General features: G+C 39.9%; 1 protein-coding gene across 1 annotated transcript in view; it reads right to left on the minus strand.

Moving 5' to 3' along the window:
• arid5b (AT-rich interaction domain 5B) overlaps positions 1–26,946 on the minus strand; it is a 103,242-nt gene that overhangs the window by 51,642 nt on the left and 24,654 nt on the right. Inside the window, exon 4 of the mRNA XM_015013274.2 lies at positions 7,082–7,312. Coding sequence (XP_014868760.2) covers positions 7,082–7,312 — 231 coding nt within the window. The remainder of the gene's footprint in view (positions 1–7,081; positions 7,313–26,946) is intronic.

A 26,946-nucleotide genomic window follows, 5' to 3' on the forward strand; every position in this document is an offset into this window, starting at 1 on the left:
GGACTATTCTTTGTGAGTTTGTGATGGAAATGTTTTTTGTTTTTTTTTGAAAGAGGCTACTGACTGCCTAATAGAAAAGTGAGAAATTGTAAAAATCAATAAAACAGTGAACCTTTAAAACAGCATAATGTGCTTTTAAGCCATTTTCCTTTTATTCTGGATTTGTTTATCCCTGTTCAACTACTCCATGTCTGCCTTTTATTTCAATTGTGCAGGAAAATACAAAACCAAAGGAATATTTGCTAAGCGTTTGAAACTAGCTTACACAAGTTGAACAAAACTTCAGCCAGACGGCTAGAGGTTTTAAACACAATGAAAGTTTCAGCTTAATTCACATCGCAGCTCTAAATGTCATGCATTCAGCAGCAGCGCTCCACTGTTACATAATCAACACTGAAGTACTGCAGTAAAAGCTAAAGAATGAAATTATTTATGCTGGGGTGACGCGTCCCTCACCTCAGCATGCTGGAAGCTTGAAGCTAAAAGTGGAGCTGTAACACTTTCAGATTTATTAATAACTTATACATATTTGTGAAATATCATTCACAAATAGGCAGTTCATCCTTAAGACTGTTGATGTCTCTCCAGAAGTTGAATATTCACACACGCACGCACGCACGCACACACACACACACACACACACACACACACACACACACACACAGTCCAGAAAGGAACTTAATGCAGAGTGACTTTTTTTAAAGACGTGACAAGACTTTATGTTCTAGGAAACATAATTCATTTCCTCATGTTTCCAAAAAGGAAAGCTTCTGTAGCACACTTCCTCCTGCCTCCATGCCAAATCCGATATCTAACATCAATGAACTAGTTCTAAAAATAGCGTTCTCTTAATACTGCTGTGACATTTTTCAGATTAGAAAAGTTTTGAAAGTGCACTTTTGGTCTTCGCCCTGTTCTAACAAGCTGTTAGCTTCAGTCACCAGGACCAACCCGTCATTGTTTATGCCAAACGAAGACGTCAGTGTGGTTGTATACGGCATGTAAAGCTTATACATTTTTCAAAATAACCTCACATCGACAGCCTTGAACTAAAAACACAGAATAGCTTGAGAGCGAAGGAGGAGGGGTGACTTTTCCTCCAACATGATTACCTCAGTAACTTTGAAAACACTGTTATTTTAAACTGTATGAACAAGAGGCATTAGGTTTCTGACAGCGTGGAGGTGAGTGGAGGGAATCAGAGAAAAAAAAAGGAAAATAATATCCCCCCCACTTAATAGCTTGTCTAAATATAAAGTCATCGGCTTTATGTTTAAAAGTGCCGGGCCGCGTTTACATATGTTTCAGGCACATTCACAGCACCGACTCACTGCCAAATTAATGTGAGTAATATTCAACACGCAGCTTTTAACAAAAAAAATGAATGTTGTGATCATTCAGTCATTCAGCACCGCAAGGCTCTGGCCCACTCAAGAACTATTTCTGGCTTTTATCACTGCAGAGAGCCTCAGCAACGCCAATATTATTAAAGTGGAGTATGTCACACCTTTGTTATTCTTAGGTTTATATAAGAGATTGATTTTCATTCCGCTTGTCAGCGAGAATGCAATAAGTGAAAAAAATATTTGCAACCATGCTGTTGTAAAAACACAATTTAAACATCTCTCGTCAGACGTTTAGCACCGCCGTAATATTACATTCCTGCTGGCGAAGAAAGAAAATTGAGGACACAAAGTAGCAAGGGCATAATCAATCCACGTTTGGCAGAGAATGCGTGATAATTATAAACAAAAACTGTGTCATTCCCCATGAGGAAAGCAACTGCTGCGGGGTGACAGGCGACGCTGCGCATGAATATGGATCACAGGACCTGATGCAAAAGCAGTTTTGCTCAAAGTTGGTCCGAGGGAAAGGACGCCGGTGACACCAGAGGCTTAGAACAAAACAAACACAAGGAGTCATAAAGAAAAGGGAGGCCGGCACGCGAGCCCTTGATGATCTCAACAGATTTTGGCCGAGCTGGACTGCTGTGTCAAGAATAAAACCGGATTTCACAACCAGGCTTTTAATCTGTCGGCTAAGTTTTTCACAATGCAGAACACTGGCCCTGCTGACAAGCAGAAATACTCCTTTTTTATGTCTGATCCTCCTTTTCTGGAGCCCCTAAGGTAACCTGACACACTTTTATAACTTAGTCTGCCGAAGATGGATGGCCATTTCAGCTGCCAGCACAGATCTGACTGAATCCAAAAGCTCAGAATAGCTGTAAGATAGGCATTAAATCAGATTTTATACTGCTGTAAAAAAAAAAGTATTATTCCCCAAACCCCGTTTTTGCATTTTAAGTCACGTTTAGTGTTTCAGATCATACAATTTCAATAGCAAAAATAACTTGAGTAACAAAGGGAAAATGCAGTCCTTGAATGATTTCATTTATTGCCCCATGTTAAATCGTGAGTTAACTTTGATTGCCCATGTGTTATTTATGTTCGGTTTGATTTGCCACACCCGGTTGGATTACTGCCTACTGACCCAGCACTATCAAGAAATCACCTCACTGGAACCTGACTGACAAGATGAAGGAGGGTCGCATAAAGCGACACGTCGCAGACATTCATGGACAGATGGAAAGCAAAGTCATTGACATCCATCAGTCTGGAAATGGCCCCAAAACCATTTCTGGGGCTGTGGGACTCTGGAGAACCACAGCAAGAGCCATTATCCGGAAATGGAGCAAACATGGAAGAGAGGCCAAAGAGAGGCCAGTGACCTGCAGTCATATAGGAGAGCAACGACGAGTCGGAAGAAGAAACAAAGAACATCATTTAACAAAGCCACCCAACCACCAAACTGTTGCTTGGTTTTTTTGTTTTTTTTTTAAAAAACCAAGCAATTCGTTTCTTGGTTGTTTCCCCATTTAGTGACAAAATAAGATCTCTATATTTATGATCTATATCTTAAAATTTCATTTGCCACAGAACTGACTGGACCTGCTCCTGCCATCTTCAAACTGCACAGCGACTCCACATCTGAATGGCTGAAAAAAAACATTAACTGAATACTTTGGAGTGGCCTAGTCAAAGTCTTGATCTAAATCCAGACTGAGAAACAGCAGTAAGATGTTAAATGCGCCCTTCAAACTCTAAAAACTGTTCTGCAAAGTGGAGTGGACCAAATGGAGCTGATTCATCACAAGGCCTGGTTGGATTGGATAGATTATTCTTCGTCAATATGATTACTTGAAAACTGCTTTTTATATTTACTCAGATTATCTTTGTTTGATGTTAAAATTTGACATGTGAAAAACTTAAGAGTAAGCAGAAAAGAGCAAAAGCAGAAGAAAAAACATCTCTGTTGCTTTAAATGTTTCCCAGCTGCCTGTTGTTGCTACTGGTGCTGGTGTTTATTCTAATAAAGGTGGATCCAACCAATTTCTTTTTCTTTTCTTTTTTTAAATAGAGGCTTTAAATAGCAGAATAACTACTCAGCAGCCATGACTGTGTCTAAGCGTAAACATTCATGTGTGTTTGTGCCTGTAAGTAAGACGCCCCGGAGGCCTTATTCACCTGCCAGAGTGATGTAAATTACTTAGCTCTGCTGCTTTAAAACAAATCACAATCAAGTCTCCGAGCAGCAATTCCAGCAGAAATAAAAAAATAAAAATAAAAAAGAAGCCAGCTCAGAGCCGAGTAAACCTTCATGTAAAGAACATTAGAGATCCTGGCTGCCTCAGCAAGGAGAAAAAGCAGAATCCCCTTCGGCTATGAAAATAAACCTTTAAGCTTAAATGTGACTCACAGAGGAATGGCATCATGAGCCAAGCGAATGAGCAACAGCAGCCACAGGATGTTAGCGTTGCTATTCATAACTTATTTTCCTATGCCTAAAACCGTTTTCCCTTCTGGTCTCACCTCTGCTGCGCTCTTAAAATGCAATTACCTCGTGGCAAATTTACAGGAAAAAAGGAAAACAATGACTTTTGACCAGAGGAGCCATTACAGTGAATGTCACACTGATGCCTGCTGAGCAACCAGGCACAGGAAATATTCAGCTAGACACAGAGAGACAGAGAGAGATGAGTCACATTAGTCCTTTGTTTTAGCTCAGGCTTAATAAAACGTGTGGATTCTGGAGCGGTGGGGAATGAATGACAGACAAACGCGTTCCAGCGATTCGCAGCTCCTCGACGGAGCCACAAAATGCTTTTCAAAGGTGTGACTGAGGAGTTGTGTTCCAGCAGCAGCCGGGTGTTCGTCAACAGGAACAACTCCTCTGGAAAAATTTAAAAGGAAAAAGAAATAAATAAGAAATCCAAGAAACCAAGGCGAACCTTCGCTTGGTCGTAATTATTAAAATGCTAAGAGATCAAAAGCATGTTTTGCTTTCATTTATTTGGAAAACAGCAGCAGCGGAGTTGGTCAACACAGAAATCACAGAGACGCATCGTCTTCACTCGCGCTTTAAACGAGAATATTCCAAGGAGGATTTTTTTATTTTTATTTTGTTTTGAAACCAAGCAACTGGCTTCACGGTCATGTTGTGACAAATTAAGATCTCTGTATCTGCTGGTATTAATAATTTATGAGGCCAATATCTTTAAATTTTAAAATGAAGCAGAAACATCGTTATTTCTCACTCTGTTCTCTTTTCCTTATTTGAACTGCAGACATAACATTGGACTGACGTGTCAACAGCTATTTAAGAGCTCTGGATCCAATTTCTCCTTTGCCTTTCTGTAAACCATAAAACTATTCATACCCACTAATCGGTGAGATCACCAGTTTAAATAGACTTCTTACGAAGCAAAGTGGGCAAACAAGCAGCTTCCATGTTCACCCGGTGCAGCTCTATGCAGTCAAAGCTGCAGCTTTACCTCAACGTTTTTATCCCGGCTGCAGTATTTAAGAGACGCTGTCACAAATTCTGGGGTGTTTGGGTTTTAGTTTTCTGCTATACATCCTGATTATTTCCTTGTTTACTTGTTTGAGCTGAGATGTTGCCCTTTCAGCTCGTTCCCTTGCGCTTTGTGTCTCAGTTGTTCACATATTTTGCTCTTTGTGAGTCAGCTTCCTTCACATCAGGCTCCTCCCCTCCGCCTGCCTGTTTGCTCCCCGTTCTTCACACCTGCATCAAGGACAAGCCAGCTCCACCTGGCCACACACTCTGATCAGGCATAACAATATGACCAGCCTTAGTTTCTCTCTGAACCGTCATCAACTAAGCGGTTTGAGCTACGGTGGGTCATCCGCTGGACCAAACGCACCATCCTTCAATTCCCACGTGCATCAATGCACCTTGGTTCACCGCCGCTGCTTTCTCTGACCACTCCTGATAGATGGTGACCTCTGCCAGGTCCCCAGGGGAGGCGTCAGAAAGGGGCCACAGATACAAAAAGCAACTTCTCTCTGTGGCCTGAGCAAGTTTGTTTTATGGATGTGCAGTCAGTGGGGGGGTTGGCGCCCTGGGGAGAGGCGCTGACAATAAGGACACTAGGTTACATGCTTTGTGTGGGACACAGAGGCATTTTTTTCTGCTCTCTTAATTTCCAGCCTATTTATTGATTGGGGGCGGAGGCAGGGGGAGGGCCTGGACCAGGAACTCCCCGCAGCGACCGTTCTGGACGTGCTCAGACTCATTCATGTGCCATCATAATTTAACTTTGTCAAGCCCATTAAAATCTTTACACTTCATAATTTTCCCATCAACTTTGAGAACGAAACGCTCACTCATTGCCAAATTCTTCCCATTTCCCATGATGCCTGTCACTTGAAATGCAACAGTCCACCAAACAAAGCAGTCTTTTGCAGTCACAGCAAACGCTCATATTGCAATGACAGTTGTGCTTTCATGTAACATACAGCTCTATATGTTATAAGCTCCTCTCACAGTTCAAGTCTCACAATAAAATCTTCCAACAAACATAAACCAACATTGTGTTTTGTCTTTGATTAAAGAAATATAAATACAATAAACATTTGAATTTAGTTGTTTGACTACCAAGTTCAAAAACAGAACTATTTGTGTAAATCAAAAGTTATCACTGAATCACATTCAACTAGTTTTGCAGCTAATCAGATGAGGAGCTGATTAGTTTAAAAATATCTGACAAACACTAATTATAGTATTTATCATTTTGTTTTAAATTTAAGAGTAACTAAATCTCTAATACATTTTTTTCCCCTGTAGATAAATTGTATAAATTGGTCTTTAAGGTTGCTATTATTTTCATGTTGCTGGAGGTATTTGAAAAGTCGCTAAAAATAGCAACAAAGTCACTAAGTTGGCACCAGCTTTCACTCAACATCTACGCTTAACCCCACACTTGGCCACGCCCCTCAGTGACTCTTGGCTCCGCCCACTTTGGAGGACTTTTTCAAAGAATTGCTTCAATTTACACTGGAGGTAGTTCCAATTTAAATACATGGAAAACAGCAGCCACTCCCGTTGAAAACATTTCTTAAGTTTCTTAGAATTTTTTTTTTTTTTTTCAGGAATTTAAACTGTAACTCGCAGCAGAACGTTTGAGTCAATAATTCACTCCTGATGGCAGCCATTGTAGCCAGGAATGAGGAACATTCATAATGGTCTAATGAGTTCACTTCTTTCCAACTTAACACCCTTCATGTGTTTTGTAAACATGCAGCATTCAGCCAGAGTCAGAAAATGACTCAAACACTGGGAGAATTTAAAGCACTTCCTTTTATAAACCTAGCAGAGTGGTGGAAAAATCCCCTGTCAGAAAGCAATAAGATGGGCGGTGTCCTGTTTTCCTTATATAGACACAGTTATTATTTGCAACACAGGGATTTTTACTGTTATTATTGCACTCGGGTACTTTTTTCCCCCCCTCTTAAATCGTCCACTGAATGAATAGTCTGCCCAAGTTATCGATTTCCTGAAGCAGAAGTATGGGTGTGGGCAGCCATACTTAAAAGTTTGAGGTCAACAATGTGTCAAAAATAATTCTTGAGACTAAAATATTGTTGCTAAAAAATGATTCTGATGTTTCAAAAACAAACAAACAAACAAAAAAACAGGCAGCCAATTGAAAACTTGACTTCCACAAAGCGGTGTTGATGCAGGCGACGTAACGCGTCGTCCATCCGTCCGCCAAACTCACCAAACTCGTCGCAGATGCTCTCATTCTGTAGCAGGGTGGGGTTTTCGAAGGTGTCGCGGCAGTACAGGATCCTGGTGCTGCCGCCCAGCGCAGCGATGCCGCCCAGCGCCAGCACCGTGTGGTCGATGAACAGCGAGGACGGCTGCTCTCTGAGCCGAGCCAGAACGGAGCGGTAGCGACAGTACTGGGGGTAACTGAGGACTAACACTTTCCGTCCGTCCTCTTCTTGGCCTAAAAAACACACATGAAAAGAGAAAATTATTAAAAAGTTTGGAGAGTTCCCATATATAGCTCACTCAGTCTGTCAAACTTTATATTTAGGCAACTTCTCATACAAATGAGGTGAAAAACAGAAGAAAATAAACAAAAACACAAAACAAAAATAAAAACAAAAAATGTAGCATTAGACAAATGAACACAAATAAATAAAATTAGAAAAAAAATGAATTGATAAATGAGTAGTTTATTACTACAAACACCTGCAATATTTGCTGAAATTGTATTATCACAGATATATTAACTCATAAATATCAAAATAAGAACAAACACAAGAACAAATTCACGATGAAATTCAAAGTAATCACTTTAGTATTAATACATACGTTCTTAATGAAAGGCAGTTTTAGTCCTCATGGTTTTTTTAAACAAGAGTTGTTAAACAGGCTGTGGCGGTCTGGATGATAAACGCAAACCTGTTAGTTAAGGTGAACTAAGACCATCAATATGTTTAGAATACCAATAGAAACATCTCAAAGTTCAATGCCGGCGCTGGGAATGTGCAGCAGAGAAATAGGAAACACATTTCTTTAAGTGTTCTAGCCAGATTTGGTGGAGAGCGGCACTTAATTTTACAGGACACATTTATTCCTCCATCTCCCTTTAGCTTTTACGGCTTCAGTCGCCCTTATAGATCACCAGTTGGCTACTGTTGCTTCCCAGCACATCCACTGTTGTCGAGCTGCCAGTTTGACAACTTTAAAAATTAATGACCTTTATTCAAGACACGGATTGATGGCTCTAAACAAAACAAAAAAAAAACTGTCAGTAATTCCTGGAAAGTTTATTTTATTTTCTGTTTAGATCGACGATGCGTCCCAGCTTGATTTCTGACGACCTTATTTCATTTTACGCACAGGACTATTTCGAGTCACGTTCAGGAAGTGAGAAGCTTTTTTCTTTTTTTAAAACGCCGTTTCACTGCAACTTCAAATAACTCTCTCAAAAGTTTCACATCCTTTCCTCGCAGGCCCAGAGCATGCCTCGTCATGTGTGCCACAAATAAACATAAAATCTGCATTTTGTCGTCTGGGAGCGTGTTTGCGGTGCATGATGGCATGCAGGGCTTTTTTTTTTTTTTTTTTTGCAACAGGAGGAATGTGAAAACAGTTCAAGGAGCGTTGCTTTTCTGCTTGACCAGTTTAGCGACGAGATAATTTGTGGTGGGAAATCCTGGGAGCAGTTTAGACAGGGCAGGTGTTGAGTGGGTGTGTGCAAACACGGTGTGTGTGTGTGTGTGTCTGTGTGTGTGTGTAGGGGTGTGTGTGTGTGTGTGTATGTGTGTGTGTGTGTGTTCGTTGCTTACTGACCAACCGCAGTAAAAAAAAAAAAAAAAAAATCAAACATTGACTGCACACATCCAGGTCTATAATCAACCCTCACTGTTTATTTCTGACGGTTGTGCTTCTGTTAGAACCACCTGACCTCCATTTATTTATTTTTTTTCCTTTATTTCCTCCAACTCCATTACTGGTTCGTAATCAGGCTAATATTCCCCTGACATGTCTGTGTGACTAATATGCGATCAGGTGTAGCCACTTACTGGCAAAGAAACGTTGTTGTTTACTTGAGTGAGCTGTGCAGAGGCAGAACATCCTGGTCTGATGAGATAAACCTTCATAAATGCTAAGAAAATAATCTGATAGACAAACTGTTAATGTTACACCAAGGGCAGAGAGGCACAGTCACAATGACAGGACTAAAACGGAGCGCAGATGAGTCTGTCTGGTGGTGTTAGGTTGCTGAAATTTCCTAAAAAGGACTAAATGCGAAGAGCAGCTGAGCCTGATGGGGAGCGTTATTAAATTTTCCAGGTATTTGGCCATAAAGCCGAGCGCAGAGACGAAGGGATCACGACAGTTTTCGCAGCTCATCCCCTGGGAGGCATAATTGTGTATAAAATTTGCGAGCAGTCCATCAAAATAGCTGTTTAGATATTTCAGCCTGGGCCAAAGTGGTGGTCCGCCTGACGGGCTGCCATTCCCTGCCTAATAAAAATACCACGAAGTTAAAGACTTGCAACTGGGAGTTTATTATTCTGCGTTGAAACGTACAAGATAAAAGCGAGACGCAGAGATGTCTCATGTTGCTCCAGGAAAGTCGTGCGATTTGAAACAGCAGAGACGTGAAGGAAAAACTGTGTTAGTTATTTTACAATGTGGTGTACTGACGAACTTTTCACTCAGGAAATTATAACTTCAATATCTTGGCGTAAAAACAAAGGGATTGTGGGAGCTGAGGCTCCAGTATTTAGCAACTCAATTTTTAAAATATGTTATTAGCAGAAGACATCGCTAGCATGTGAGAAATTATTATAGCTCATTATTTCCTGGCATATGTTTTGTGCTGCCAGAAGACGTAGCAAATAAGCACTGAATTTCATCATAAATACATTTGTGTATTTCTACTTACTGATTAAAAACGAGGCGGTGTTTTTCTCCAAATACAGCATTCTGCTCAAATCTTCTAAGTTTCATTAGTTATTAAATATTAAGATGTTTTTTGTTGCATGTTATTCAAGACTTTCTGAGTTTGCAGATATATAATCCGAATGAATAAAATAAGTAATCGGATGTCTGTTAGGGCACATCAAGATTTTTAAAGTTACGGTTTTTATAACTATAACAGTTTTTCATCAAATCTTTCCTATAGTTTAAAAGGCTTTTGATCAGACGCCAGAGACGGTTAAAGAGCGGGCAAAGTTTTCTCCAGCTATGGAGACGATGCTGCTAGAAGTGATTTCTTCCTGACAAAAGCTATGAGTCTGTTAGCAAGGCTTAGCTGTTTTAATACAGAGCTTAAAGTTCTCACTGAAGCAAAATGTGACGTTGAAATGGAGTGGAAATACAAACCGAGATGATAAAAGTTTCCAGTCCAAACAGCTGAGGACTGTGAATAAATATACCTCCAAGCTGAGCCATTCCTTAATTCAGACATTAACGAACTTGAGGTGAACCACATGAATCTCCAGCATCCGCTCTTTCTTTCCCATCTGAAGCTTTTGATTTACTGACTCGACCACCTGATACCTCAGTAGTATATTATATAACACCAGAAAAGGGCAGCAGTGTGTAATGCTTGGGCATGGGCCTGGTATGAGTGAATGCTTGGAGGAGGCAGCCTGGCTCATCAGCTAGCTAATGCTAACCCTGGATAATGCTCTGTGGAAAGCAGACCAGCAAACAGGTGAAACATTCTGCACAATACGTACGTTTACGTGAGAACTACGAGCAAATTTAGTAAGTATGTGTTGTATATCTTTTTGCTCTAGTGGTCCATATTAATAAACAAGCCGTGTTAGAAAGCCAGAAACACAGCTGAATCCGTCGATACATGCAATTATACAGAGATGTCTCTGCTAGACAGAAGAGTTTACGTTAATATTTAGATTTATTTTTCAGCTACTAAAACCTAAATACCTTAGTAAATGCTTTAGTAAAACCTTAGTAAAGGTTTTGGCATAATAATAAATAAATACTATGCCTTTCAAAAATGAAAACAAAAAAAAAACATTGATAAATAGCTAGGAAATTAAAGTAATTAATAGTAATTAAAATCTTAGGGTCCTAGTGGCTTTTATAACGCAAACCAATGCAGATATTTAATGAAAACGGTGAGACAGTGAAGCCTCAGTTAACTCACACCAGACTGCATCTTTCCTCTCACACTTACTGCAGTCAATAACTCAAACACAGACCTTTAGTCTTACTTACTAGACATATGTACAGCAGACAGTCTCTGTTTGTGCACATAAAACCGGACTCAGTCATATGACTCGGTACTTGTCCCGTTGTAATAACATGGCAGTAGAGCAAGGCATCACAACAAAGAACGCTGCAGCACAGAGGGTTCATATGAACCCTCCAACATGCGGTTTCATTCGACTGAACTCACACTCCGGATTTTTGTTCTCTCTGAAAGTCGTAATATTTTGTTGGCGTTCAAAGTCGACTGCATGGTTCAACAGTTGATGAAGCAGAGTCGGGCAGTTTGAAGTGCAATTTTACATAATTTATTCACAACACTGTCTGCTTTTACAAAGCTCCTAGACATGACATTCAGGAGTGTTTCTCATGGTAACTTAATTTTTCAGGGGTGGCTAATCAGCAAGTTCTGCTTTGCTTTTTTTTTTTTTTTTTCTTAAAGACACGGCACGTTAACAGATATGAAAATAGTATATATATATATATATATATATATATATATATATATATGTATATTTTTTTTTTTTTTTTTTTTTTCCCCCCACCACCCATTTTTGGTCCCCGAGGCTCATAAAAATCAGTGAAATGTGCAGAAGGGAAAAAGGACAGGAGGGACGCCGTTTGCCGTTTACAGCAGCTGCATTCCCAACAATAAGTGTAATTAGTTCCACTGTGCCCCAGTACGAAGACCACTTCAAAAAGAACGATTAAAACCGTTCAACCATCACACACAGAGACACACACGTGTGCAGACACCTTGAGCCGCCGAGGAGCCACAGATGAATCGGCACGCGCATCCTCGCACGGATATGCGTCCAACTCACACCGCCGACGACACGTTTATTCGAGATTGCAGCATTTGTCATACGCAATTACAGCTCAGAGGTATAGAGCGGGCTTTGTTTCCAAATGTCACGGATTTTATTGTAAGCGGTCACCGACAGACCTGCTCTTTCTCCCGAGGACCCTCGCAGCATTTCACTTGATTAGATTCAATTTGGAGAGCGTGCCGCAGGGCATTAATAACTGTACAAAGGCGTTGGTAAAGTATGCATGTCAGCATGTGGGTATCTGTGTGTGTAATGTACGCTGAGTGTTTTGTGTGTGTGTGTGTGTGTGTGTGTGTGTGTGTGTGTGTGTGTGTGTGTGTGTGCGTGTGTGTGTGTGTGTACGGTTTGCAAAGTCCTTTTGTTCCCGCAGCACAAAGGTTCAAAATAAAACACAACGTTAACGGTGAGAAGCTTTCTGATTGTTTGGGGTGAGGGAGTTTTACTGCAGAGCATTATGAAATCTGATCTCTCCCTCTGGACCTCTTTCCTTTCCTTTTCTTTCCTTTTCAGACCCGTCTACCCGCGACGTCGTGGAGGTAAGTGCGGCATGTTGATCAAACAGCAGTGGTGTGGCAGACTATTTTCAGAACATGCTGTAAAGCTCCTGACCTCATAAACTACAACAATGTCAGGGTCGTAACACGCTCCGTAGGACAGCCGACGTGAGGCCCACTCGGCCTCTGCACCGCTGAATAAACGCTACCACACGTCAAACTGGGCAAAGAATCATCAAACAAGTACATAGAAATGTGCAGATGAAAGCAGATATTTACATAAGCTATGTTAAAAAGACACATTGGCTTTTTGCATTCTCACTATTGATGTGAAATTTGTAAAAAAAAAAAAAAAAAAAATAGTTGGTTTCCAGGATGGTCAAAATTACTTCCAGGCGGTAAATTCCTGAATAAATGTTAAGTGGTGTAATTTATGATTCTAGGGCCATAATACTAAAAAATAAATAAAATTTCTAGAATAAAGATAAGATATTACGAGAATAAAGTTGTAGTATATCTTTATTCTTGTATTTTTTTCCCCAACTATGACCCTAATATTCATTGAACTATCACGATTTGCAAGTAAATATGGACAGATGTATAAAAAACCTTTTAATTCAAACCTTCAATGTTGAATATATCAAAACTTTTGGGTGCATCTAACCATTTTGCTGGACTGGTGCACCAGTGAAAAAAGTTCTTCTTGACCCTTTCTTGGTGATCCTGTCTGACACAAAACAATAAACTTTTAGTCTGATTTAATGTCGAAGAGCGAGAAAGTCAAACATGCGTCTTTTAATACACCGTATATGGCTTCATTTATATATATGCTCATTTTCAAACACGTTACAGTAATAAGAGTCGCTCAGGTTTATTTTACACTTCAACATAACTTGTTATTCTGCAGCTGCCTAAAGCAAAACCCTGATGAAAGCTTGTCATCAAGGTTATCTCATCTAGAGGCGGTTACAACAGAAAGCCAACGCCACAAAGTGAAGAGCGAGTGGAGATAAAGAAGCAGAAAAATGAGGCATGCATTTCACGGATTTGACTGATTGTTGTTTAAACTCCGGGAAAACGCAGTGCGTTGTTTTGAAGAGCCTCCTTTTGGCCTCTTCATACTTCAATTACAGGTTGTTACCAACGTTCTCCGGTTACTATAATTGCCTGCCCAAGATGATGAAACTCCCACTATTACATTGCACAAGGGTGATATTTTAATTATTCTACAAAATCTATAAATTACTCTGTCTATAATAGTTTTACTTCCGTGCCTCCATTACTCTACTTCACTATAAAACTCAACTTCAGTTTCTTGACTGCTAATATTAACCAAAACTGTTTTAATTAATATTACCGCTACGCTTGACCCTTTGCATGAAAACTTTATGATTTTCCACATTTGCATATTTCTCTAGAACGCAAAATTTATTTTATTTTTTTACATTTTTATTATTTATTATTCATGGCAAATCTTGATTTCTAATCCCAAATCCCCATGGTCATCTTTTCTTCTCTACTAAGTGTTAAAAGACTTTCACCATTAAATACAACACTGAGCTTTGCAGTTTAATGTCTAAAGACTGACCTGACCCATTAAACCTATTTCTGAACCAATTAAAGCACCTCCATGCTTATTCCACCCCCCCAGTAGGGGTGAATAAAAATCCATTATTGAAGTTCTCACCTTGAAAACTAATCTAAAAATAATTTTAAAAAAAGAGTAAAAACTCCTGCTTTCAGCAACAATTGCTTCTTAGAGGATCATCGGTATCACAATCTTTCCACAATCTTCACAGGTTTTCTGCAGAGTTCAGATATCTTGCGTCCGGTGAACCATTTGTGTCGATTTGGCAGCGTTGTGCTGGTGAAAGACCCACTGATGACCCATTTCAGGTTGGAGGCAGATCTGTCACATCGGCGTAAAGCACCGAGTTAAAACTCCCGGCAGCATTTAGAAAAACCTCGCATGTTTAAGTTTGTGACGCTGGAACCCGAAGCGCCTGGGATCTCTGCCAAACAACCAGCTGGCATGCAGACTGGGTCTCATGGCTCGTGACCTCGAGGTGCCCCTGTTTACTGCAGATATCCAACAATAAGCAAATTCTGCTCACTGTAAGTGGTGGCAAGATAAATACAGTTGCTAGGTGAAAAGAGCCTAGCAACTCTTTCCACATATAGCAGATATTTTCAGTTGTAAATATGAGCCATATTTACACTCAAGGAGAAACAGGAAGCCGCAGAACGCAACACAAACTCCCCAGAGACTTTAAACGGCTCAGAAAATGTACAAATTTAAAACGTGATATCTATGTAACGGGTTTTCAACGCGATGCGAGCGATCAACACGGTCGCTGGGTCCGGTGTGGCGTAGTTGCCATCTTGTTTGTCTCTAAGCAGAACTTTGTTTAGGTGCAGACATTTCTTACTTATGGATTACCCAAGTAAAGTGAATTATAATAATGCAATCAGGATGTGAGAAAGCCACAGATGAGTCCCGCTGCGTCCTGAGATGACAAGATGGGGCTGATTTTACGAACGCGCCTCGGATGAGCCGCGTGTCACTGACACATGCTGGTTGCTGAAACTAAAAGGAGAAAAAGGCAAACTTTCACAGCTAAGATGTGGATACAGCTACTGTTTTACACCAGCGACTAGACTCCAACTTCACATTTAAGCTGCTTAACCTCTGATGACAGGAAGAAAGCAGAAATATTCCTCTAACAACATTAGCCAGTAGGAATAAAACCAGCTACAATTTTCAAAATATTGGGCTGCATTTACCAAAAAATGTAAAGGAAAGGAGGAAGCAAAATGAGAACAGGCACAATTCCTGAACACATTTAAACATGAAGAGATGCAATGTCCAATGCAACATGAGCATCACTCATTGTTAGGACGCAAGTATTTTTTTTTAGTGCTGGGTCTGAATGGGTTAAAGCAACATATTGCTCCATTTGATTGCAGAGATTTCCTGACCCCCAGGCAGTCTTTGATCTCTGCAAAAGACTAAAAATCAACTCGGAGAGACCTTAAAGTTGTTAATAATACGCTTGGAAATCCATCACAGAGAGGAAATGCAAAACAAATGCAAGCTTTAATGTGAAACATGATGAAATGTACAACTTTCTTTCTGCAACATCATTCTCTCCCTTCTGTTTGTCTTAAAAGGTTTGATTTCTCCTTAAAGTTTTTATTCTTTTTTCCAACAGATGAACCCTCTGCCCTCAATGTCGACATATTTTCTTACAAGAATCTAAAACCCATCGTCCCGCCGACACACTCCTTCTCAACTTGAAAGGTTTCTTCTGTAATCCAGACTCTTGTCTTCCTCACAAAGGCATTTCTATGATTTCTGCTCGTTTGAAATTGGGAGAACATAATGACAAGCTAGCTAAGTTAGCTAACTGAGTTAGCGGCTAAATATTGGTGATCAATCAGGTGACCAATTAAAGCTGATCTGGTTTTATGAGAAGAGGACTTAGAGAGATGTGAATGTGCCTAAAAGAAGGTCCTGAGGGAAATATTGTTTTTTTTTTTTTTTTTTTTTTTATCAAAATTCTTTCAGATAGTAAAAAATGAACTTGATGCCAAAGACACACACACACAAGTCTGTTTCTTTAAGCTGGAGCTGGATTTATGCGTTTGGGGCAGATGTTGGGAAATTTCCCTCAAACGTCGGGTCACACATTATAATACAGTTTGTTTTGTTATTAAAGAGACTTGGAAGGAGCATAGTCATTATTCACAAAGTTATTTTAAACTAAACAGCTGAATTACTCACCGAAGTTTATATAAATAAAACAAAATAATAGATGTTAAAAATGTGCTGCATTATAAAACTGTTGTTAATGGGTTCCATCTATCCATCTATTGTTTATGTTGAACGGAGGGTGTATTTAAGTGTTCACTTAGATCCCGTTTCTGCAGAGACATATTCAGATGAAAATATTTCCCTGTCTGTAAGCGACAGGGCAGCAGTCCACCTCAGCCTGGTAAAGCCATTAGCTACGGCTGCTGTCAAGAGACGCTCTAAAAATAAGGATCTCAGCTTTATACTCCAGCGTAGTATAAAGCTGCTGGCTGCAACACGTGTGCCCAAATCTGGATCATAAATATGGCAAAAAATAATATTTAACCACACAAGATGGATCTAATGCTTGATGTGGGAAACATTCGAGCCAGCCAGCTCCTCCTCTGATTAAGTGACTGCAGTCATGGTGCAACAGGAGTGGAAATAATGAGAACATGCTCCGACGGTAGACGACACCGGAGAGGATTCAATGATATTATTATTATTATTTTTTTTTGCTAATTACACCAAAGGAAGAATTTCTCTTTCATAACAAGCATGACGAATCACATCATCATAATCAAAACCTCAGAAATGCGACATGAAGCCCATTAGTCGGGGTTAAAACAGCAGCCCGGCCGAATGAAACGCCACACTGGATGATTAGATAAAACACCACTGATATCATTACATTTCAGAGCCGGAATATTTAAAGAGAGTTTATCTGCTCCTCCGTGTCACCTGCTTTAAAACTTCTGCTACAAAAAACAAACAAAAAAAAAACTACAGGTTATGAGAGCTGCTAACATTTAAAAGCGAATCCCTGATGGTAAATTATAAAAGAAAAAAAAAGGGAAAAAAATCCAACGTGATTCAAGTAAGCTGTGTCATTTTATATTTAAAAATATTCCCACTGTCCACAAGCCCTGACAAGATCACCCCGGCGCACACGAGCGGGAAAAAGCTGAAAAACCGTTTCTCTCATGCTCCCTGTCACCCGCCGTAGTCCTTAAATCACTCATTCGGCTCAATTTTTGCTGTTGTCAACATTTCCACATTATCTGCTCGGCCAAGGAATTTACTGGATTCCCCCTGCTGCTTTTAATGTTGCTGGAGAGAAACAGCGGGGTGATGTAAAACTCGCGGCCAATAATGTCACTTTCATATTGGACTCTTACGGGACTGTTAAAAGTATTTACCCCCGTACAGACTCTCTTCTTGTTTCAGTCGCACTTAAATGTTTCCGACCATTAATCTGATTTTTATATCAGGCAAAAATAACCTTCTATATTTTAATAAGCAGCTGTATAATGATTTTATTTAGGGAAAATAGCTACCCAAACCAATGTGAAATAGTAATTGCCCCCTACCCCGAGCTTAATAACCGCTTGGCAGCAGCAACTGGCATCGACTCTCTTACATCACCGTGGAGGAAATTTGACCCACACTCTTTTCTGAATTTTTTTGTTTTTTATTTCCCAGCCACAAAAGGCTGGGATGTCACGCTGTGGGATGTTAATTGAATTTAAGTACATACTTTGACTAGGCCATTTCAAAGTGGGACTTTTTTTGTCTTTCTGCCAATGAAAAGAGGACTAGAAGGTGACCTTTGGCTCATTAGGGTTAATCAGTGGTTCCTGAAGCACCAGGGCATCACACTACCACCACCGTGCTTGACTGCTTATGTGTCAGTTTAAGTTTTAAGTTTGTTTTTTTTTAAGTTTAACTTTTGTCTCATCAGCTCGCTGAACACTTTTTTCAAATCAACATGTTTAGATGCAGGAGTCGGGGAATTTTGATATTAGCCAAACTACTCACTGAGTCATGATCACTGACGCTAAGTGTGACATGCAGATGATGTTCTGGGTTCTTTTATAGCCTTATGGAGTAATATCATGCACCCTTTGAGTTATATTTGGTAGGTCAGACGCTACTGGGAAGTTTTCATCATTTTTTTATTAGTGGATATTCAGCATCACTGGGGTTTACTGGAGTCCCGAACCATAAATTTCTTTATATTGGGACATAATGTGTTGGTGTTTGAGATTTTCTTCTCTTTTTTTTTTAGCCTACTTCATGTTGTCAGACAGGTACTATTAAAATGACTTACTGAGTCTACTCCGTTAGCAGTAATCAGGCCTGGATGTGGCTCGTAAAATTTTTATGAGTAATTACTAGTGGCAGTAATTACCTTTCCACACAGGGTGAGGTTTCTTTGGAAAGCTTTTTCCTCCGTGATAAATAAAATCAACATTTTAAAATACAACAAATTTTATTATCTACTCAGCTTATCTTGTCTTATATTAAAAATTGATTATCTGAGCCATTGAAGAGGTGGAAGAAAAGAAATCTTTTAGGAGCCAAATACTTCTCAGTCCTTTATAGTAGCTACGAAATACAAGCTTTAACGACAGCTTTTCATCCGTGGGGAGAAATTGAAGCAAAAAAGAAAAAAAAAAGAAAAGAAAAAGTAGGGGGCAGATCTTGATTGGTATTCTTCCTCTGTCCTCCCGGCTCTCTTCTTCGTGCTCCGTATTGATCTCTGAGGTTACCCTGTTTCCATTTAGTCTCTTCTCATAATATATAACACATCTCCGATTCAACCTTTTCTTCTCTTTCTCACTTTTCAATGACAGAGGCGAGGGGAAGGGAAATACAAGCAGCTCCGGTCCGACGACTGGTTTCGTGTTATTGAAACCTGACCAAACCGAAATAAATAACTAAGTAAATTTTTAAAAAGCAGGGCAAAGGCGTTCGCCGGCGACACCAAAGAGGAGCAAGATCTGTGGGCAACTGGAGCAGAATTACATAAAACAATTTAGCATATTTGTATGATTCACTGCTCATCCAATCTGTGAATGACTACACAGTCTTGGATGAAACAAAATGTGCTGGAACATTTCTCTAATTGCGACCTAGCCAGCGCAGTAAACAGAAATGCATTAATCACGGCGAGCGGGCGCAGCGTCGATAAATCAGTGGCGCTCTGTAGTGAAACAAAGCGACGTGATTACACAAACACAAAAAAAAAAGGGCTGCGGGTTTGTTCTGTTCAGACCGAGCAAAACTGGAATAATATTTCAGATTTGTTTAATGGATCTGCATAAAATAGCATATTGTGTTTGCAAATGACTCAGAGGGCCATCAGTCAGCGACATCGCATCAGTCACACGCGCTGCGTCGCCTCTTCCCCTGCTCATTATATCAACAGCAAGCTGTGCTCCCAATAGCACACGCCCTGCCCTTCAGAGGCCGTCCACGAAGCTGCACGACAAATTCAGACCGACATCGAAACGTAACTTTTCGTAGCTCCATAAAACATTTATCAGCCGCAAATTCAAACAGCTAAAATGTCCCACAAGTGGGAAGAAGTTTATTACTGTGTTTTATTGCTGTATGAGAGTGATGTCAGTCTCTGCTTCATCATGTGTTTACTCCAAGGAGTCAGACTGTGTTGTAATCTGATCAGCTGTTTCTCCGGATTCTGATTGTGTTTAATGTTTTTTTGTTTTTTCTTGGATTTCAGCTGTTTTTTCACTCGTTTTAATTTTTTTTTTTTTTTTAATTGAACAAGACAAAAATAATCTTAGAAATAAAGCAATTTTTCTTAAAGCCACTGGTGCGTTGGTCAATCAGACATATTTCAGAATTGGCTAATTTACCCTTGATTGGCTTTAAATACAAAATAATTACTTTCACGTTCATTAAAAGCATCCCAAGCTAAGAACTCACTTCATCAACCATCAGTCTGATCAGGCAGCAGTTCATCTCTACGAAGACGGTTCTTCAGAAAATCTGAGTCTGTCAAAGTCAGAATTGGCAGATCCGACCTCAAAGAAAACTGGAAATTGATATTGGTCAGAAAAAGCTGACTTACATTAAAAATAAAAAAAATAAAAAAACTTCTTCAGCACCAACGGGGTGATCCGCAAAGTGCTTTGAGCTCTGGAAACCAGAGGAGAGTAAACAGAACTTGAATGCATCACCTGTGTGCTCCTTAAAGATGTGACTCAAGTGGTTTGTCATCCTCCTCAGTTGTCTTCTAATTTACAAAAATACTTCACAATATCTATAGATGTAGTTTTGGTGTCATAATCTGCATTATCCAGCTATGTTCTCTTGTCTTTCCAGGTTTCAGTAGTGCGTAACATCAATGGTTCCCAGAAAAACAGAATATCTAAGTAACGTTACGGATGACTCAATTCTAGTTTTAACAAGTGAAGTGTAAATTTAAAATAAATTTTAAAAAAATACTTCAGTAACATTTTGTGGGTCTTTTTTGTCCTGATTTTAAAAAAAAGAAAATCTCAGATTAAAAGTCGGATCTTCTAAAATTCCCACTGGGAAAAAAACCCATGAAATTAATTCATTTTTCTGAACGACTTTTCTCAGAGTATTAATAATGGTGCAGGGTGCTGCAGAGCACCAGGTCCACACACAACCCTTCAAGGATAAATGGGTGGGAAAATTCCTTAAGATATCATTTCAACTCTCTGAGTAAATATTGTTTCCTGACATTCCAGCGTGAGACAATCCTCCTAAAATATATTAATGATCAATATTCAAGCTTTTTAAACCTCTGTGCTGGGTTGTCAATGACGCTGCACTAATGACAGAACATGCTTGTGGCAGCTTAGTCACCGCACTACCTTCTTGAGGTCGTAATGTAATGGTTACCGGGGCCCCTAATTGTTCAGCGAACGCCAAGCGGTCGTATAAAAATCTTTTTCCACACTACTACGAGCCGCGACTCATTTCGGTTATACAAATTTTCCCATGAACTTCTCAGGCAGCATGTTCCACTTCTCTTTACATAAACACACAATGTTCCAAACATTCCTCATTTCTCTCCACCATCCTTGAAATGTTCACCGACTCTTAGTGTCCGGCGAGAACTCTCATGTTTTCAACTAGTGGGGGGGAAAAAAAAAAAAGAAACGAAATGTAAGCGACGAGTCGAGGAGCCAAACAACCTGGAGGCGGGTTTTGTCTGAAGGTGGGACCCGAGGGAGACGCGGTGACATGTTTTGTTTTTAAATGTGGCTGAGCGCTCAGCGCTCACACGCGGTCAGCTGAGAGCCGCCGTCCGCTTCAGGACGTGGCTGGGAATTCAGAACTGATCTCATCCACTTTGAGATATGACATAACCGGTGAGGCTGAGAGAAAAAGAGGTTTTCCACGTTCATCTGCCTAGTTGTTCCACGAGAGTCGCGTTCCCTCAGAAGGTAAACGCTGCAGTGGAACGGCAAAAGAACAGAGAGCAAAACGGGCGAGAAACACTCCTCCATGCATGCTGGCTCCTGTTCTTAATTATAGCATACACAAAAGTGTCTCATTCATTTCAGCAGGGTGGGGCGAGGGGAAAAAACAGGGAACAGTTTATATAATTTTCACCTCGATTAATTCAACTGTGAAGCAGGAGGATTAAGGACCCTAACGCGGGGCTGTACTCCTGCTCATTAAATACAGGAGAGAAATGTAAATTCCCACATTTCAGCTTCAACCCAGATGTTTTTAATGTTGACTATGTTAGCTGAAAGGGGGCGGCGGCGGGGGTGAGGGGAGCCAACATTTCCAAAAACACACCCACCCCTACAATAAAAGTCAGATAAACAAGAGCGGAGAAGAGACAAAAACAACACAAGCGCTTTCCTCTGGTTGATTTATGTGATTCTATTACATTAAACATTCTTTCCCCTGAGCAGGCTCAGCTCCCAAGCAACCATTGCTTGCAGCTCTAATGTGCCTGGCAGCGGGCCAGGAAAAGCTGCCTGCTTTATTGATTGCCAGATTGAAAAGTTTGCATTTAATAGGCCCTGTAATACATGAAGGAATTATTCAGAGGGCTTCCTTGTCAAAAACCCAAATTGGTCCTTTTGAGTATAGAAAAGGGGAAGAAGAAGAAGAAAGAAAAAAAAAAAAACAGGAGCTTTGTGACAAATGAGCTCCAGAGAGTCTCTTTGTGCCAGAAACAAAACGACTCTGCTGCTTCCCAGAATGATCACAGTCAAGAAGACGTTAACTTGAGGGAATAGTTGAGGATTTTTGTGAAGTGAGTATTTGTTAAAAGGTAAAATCACACCTGATAACTCTCTTGGCGTCTTTACTTAGCATAGATCCAGACAGGCTGGAAGCGGAGCGTGAAGCTAACTGTTAGCTTAAGAGGAAAGTGGACTTACAAGCCATAATTATTTACAAAGAAAATGAAGCTGACCTGTGAAATTGTGTGCTAGACTAGCTATATGATATGAAAGTAATGTAATAAAAAAGTTATTATCGGCTTCTTGATAATGGTTAGGCAAGATTTTTATAAGCTGGACTGAGATTTTCACCGTGTCACAATTGAAAATATCAAGATGTCACGTTATTTACGCAAACAATTTAAGTAAATATGTAGATTATCTGAATTATTTAAAATTAGTTATTCACATTTAAAGAAACAAATAGTCGTAATCCTGCAAACTGAATCCAACTTTAATTAGTACAGCTGAAATGATACCAACATGGTTACAATATTGATGAAATAGTGCTAGTTAGAAGTGAAATAATCTGCCAGTGGGACAAAACATTTTAATTTATAATATGGGAAAAATGCTTTGTTCCAGATTATTTCACTTATAGCTACAACATTTTCATCAATATTGAGGAATTGTTGACTTAAAAAAGTTTCTATCTCGTGCTAAAAAGATACTTGTAAATACTTTATTTAAAGTGCACTAGCATATTTCCAGTAGAAACTAGACCAAGAACACTCTAAGATTTTGTGTCTGTGAAGTGTAATCTCTTTGGTTTCACACCCATCATGTCCCTTCGGCTATTTTCCTAACTCACCCCACCTAAAATTATATCCAATTTGATCTGTCAATGACAAAAACCAAAGAAATAAATTACTCAGAAAGCCTTTAACTACGATGAAAAACTTTTTTTTTTCAAGTTTTCATCTGGAAAGAGTTGAAACAACTTTTTTTTCTCTTTTTTTTTTAACAAAATGAATAGTAATTTAAACCACAGGAACGCTGTGGTGGTAAATTTCACCACGTTTGAAACCACAGCCTTTTAAAATGCTGCAATACCAGTAAATAGGTCCATGCCTACAGTAGCTTAGTGTCGCGATTTCTGGAAAACACTTAATTATGACGCAGTTGCTGAAAATGATCCTCATTACTCCACGTGAGCTCGAGCGAGATATTAACCGCCTATAACTTTTCATCAGGACCATCGCTATAAAAACCTCCTGCATCATCCCTTTGAAAGCTGCAGCTACTGCCGTGTTAGACCGGGACATGTTTGTGTCTTGTCAATCTGCTTTTGTGCGTTGATGGATTGGCCCTAAACGCTGTTTGCCGTCTGGTCTCCTGCTACATCGTGACTAATGAAAGACTTCTGCTGGGTTTTGGGGGTCAATCCACTTATAGCTCAGTCGATTCTGAGAGCCGGAAGAAAAAGAAGAAGAAGAAGAGAAACAGAACAGAATGTGCAAATACCACAGGGAGCAAATTTAATCAACTGTCTTTTGGTTGCAGATATACAGCTGCGTTCAGACCAAACAAACAACTAATAATGCTCCTCTGTGTCTCTGCTTGAGCAGGTCTGAAATCCTGCTCGACTCAGGTGAGGATGCGCTATCTGCCATCGACGGCCTCGCTCATTTGTCCAGCTCAGACTCGACTGAGCAGCTGGGATCAGGGTCCTCTGATGCTGCCGGTGACAGAGGGAGAAGGAGGAATATACGCCAGGAGTCTCTTTGGCTCAGGCTGCAATATACAGCGTTTTCAAACCCCTCTCTTGCAGAGTGAAATGGATGGCATGTTAGTCTTTAAATGTATCTTTAATGGGACAAGTTCCCATTTAAGAAGTGAGTTCTACAGGAAGGCTGGAGCAAAGGAGGGAGACAGGAGGGGGGCAAAAAAAACATCTTATCAGGAGATTGGGAATTGGGTCAGGCAAGGAATTACATGCCATTCTAGATCAAAGTTGCTGTGTGTATTTCCTCAAAGAAGGGTCCCTCATTATCAACTCAGACGTATTTCTCAGGGCGTATTCGGTGTAATAGGAAACATGATTTAATGTGTTTTCAAAAGAATGAAGGAAAGAGGAAAAAAAGAGTGTGGTGGGTGGAGGGGGGGATACAAAAGAACATTTCTGGAGGCTATTTGGGACAGCCATGTTTCCCAACGGTAAAACAGTAACAAGGAAGAAAAAACAGGCTTTGCTTTTGGAAAAGTTTAGAGAATAGAGCGTAACTTGTTTTGTTTAAGCTCAACTTTGATTCTTTTATTACATAAAGCACAGACACACCAATCAATCTCCCAGATATTGAGTATTTATGATGATGTGACTGTCTTGTAATTTCCTTTATTTCCCCTGGAAAAGACCCTGAAGCATGTCCTCTGATAGGTCTTATAGCCACTATGACAGAAAATGAGTCGAAATTAGAATCTGCATGTCGGAGCACAAATGAAACTGGGTATCAACCAGAGAAACGACAATCAGTGCATCTCCAACAAAGATGCAACTTCTTCAGGTTTCTTTTGTCAAATCTGTGAGAAACAACAGAAATGACACCGTTTGACTTGCATAAAACACCATTTTAGCACCACAAAGCTAATTCCCACAGAGCTATGAGCTGTAAACTGGGCATGCAGAAGATCAACTGATCAATCTCTCAGATCCTGTGTCAGGTATTTCTGACTTTTTTTCCCCTTCTCTTTTTTTAAAGACATGACTTCAGACATGTAGATTATTTTTAGGCCTGACATTTCTGCGTTTCTCTGCCAAATTCTGCAAACAGACATCAATATCAAATACAGGAAGGCTGAACGTTGCGTTTCTAACGTGAAAACATTCTGTTTCTACAATAAACCTACACTTTCTTCGTTAATTACATGCTTGTATTAACATAGCACTTATTTGACTGGAGGATGCGGCAGTAAAGAAAAGAGTGACATTATCAGCAGACAACTAGTCGGCTCCCCAAGGGGAGACATTTCAGTCTGAGGCTTCAAGGCAGACTTTACAGATAGCAATATGTCATTAAAAACACCACCATCTGTTCAGATTCCTTATTTATGTGCGGCAGACACAAAAGCAAACCCCTGAAATGCAATCTGTCGATTTTTTTTTCCTTTTCTTTTCGCTTGCAATTAGTCGTGATTATACATTCTCACGGCACCACAAAGAGAGAAAGAATCCGTTTTCCCTCCGCCATCGCTAACGATCTTCATTTGAAGTCGAGTCCAGCACAAGCACTTTTCCACGACGCTGCTGACTATTTGAGGCGACACATTAAACAAGCAGGTAATTTCTGACAAACTGCAGGTAGATAGACTTTAGAAAAAAGAAAAAAAAAAAAACGTTCATTCCTGATTACAAAATATGACCTCTGATGTGGCGAACCTCCACCCGCCGCTGTGCTAACAGAGCTGTAATCACTGTAACACAGCAAACACACGCAGAAACACACACGGCAAACACACACGCTCATGCAGGGACTGTTGCCGCTCGTCTCTCTTTGCATGGGAAAGATAAGGAGTTCAGTGGAGAATAACTGCCAGCTGAGATAACAAGTTTATATGCACGAGTCATTCATGCAAAAACCCCTCTTATTGGTCGGGTTTATTGTGTTGCTAGCAACAAAAAACTGATTCAGTGAGTCACGGTCGGGAAAACGCTTGTGTTTGTGAAGCAGCTTTTAGCGGCGTTCCAGTGCCTTGCAAACACATTCATGATCCGTCTCATATTCAGTCACGTCAAAACCACAAGCTTCAACGACGCCGGTCGGGATTCTGTTTGACAGACCAAAACAAACGGGGCAGCAGCAAATCCGATACTCTGAATGCTAGAATATCTTGGGTTAATTGCACTTTTTAGTCGGGAGGCTCATTAGAGCTGCAGAATATAAGAAAAACATGAAAATATGATATTATTATCGAATGTTATGATACTGCGGTTAAATGCAATTTTGGAAACAAAAGGTGTATTTTTAAGCAAAATTTTAACGATTAAAAATCTGAAAAGTGTGGCAAGCATATCTCTAAAAAAATGTGCACCTATTTGCTTTCTCAAGATAAAATAAATTAAAGTTTGTGAAAAGTGATCAAATTTGAAAAATCAAGTCATATGAACACTTTTGCGAGGCAACTGAGACGTTAGCATGTTGCTCCGGCTTAAAAATCTAACCGAAATATTGGAAATTATTTGCAAATGACAGTGCCTTTTTTCACAATGACTATTTATTCAGAGCAATATATATATATATATATATATATATATATATATATATATATATATATATATATATATATATACATTTCTATTTATACCTGAACGATATGAATCTGTGGCTGAGCCGTTGTTAAATTTAAATAATCCTGTCTGACACGCTGAAAGAAACAACTGCTTCTTCACTGAGTTACAGGAAAATCAGAAAGATAGAGAGAGAGAAAGAGAAAAATCAGACTGAATCCTTCTCATTTTACCAAGTGCTCCTCAGGCCACCACATAACAAGGAAGCAGACTGACAGGTTGAGAGAGAGAGAGAGAGAGAGAGAGAGAGCACGGAGGAGCATCAATGATCTATTGTTTGCACCGAGGACTCTCTGTCCAACTCCTCTGGCAGTCGATGGATCAAAGAAAACCTAAATGCATTAAAGCAACTGCACCAAGATGTCTTCTAAATACAAATTACATCATTTGTACGTCTTTGGCTTCATCAAACACATTAAGAGCAGTTATGGATCCAAGTAAGTGTGTGTGTGAGCGTGCAGAT

The sequence above is a fragment of the Poecilia mexicana genome, unplaced genomic scaffold, assembly GCF_051168715.1.
Source record: "Poecilia mexicana isolate PSO_F unplaced genomic scaffold, ASM5116871v1 scaffold_15, whole genome shotgun sequence".
NCBI classification, from domain to species: Eukaryota; Metazoa; Chordata; class Actinopteri; order Cyprinodontiformes; family Poeciliidae; genus Poecilia; species Poecilia mexicana.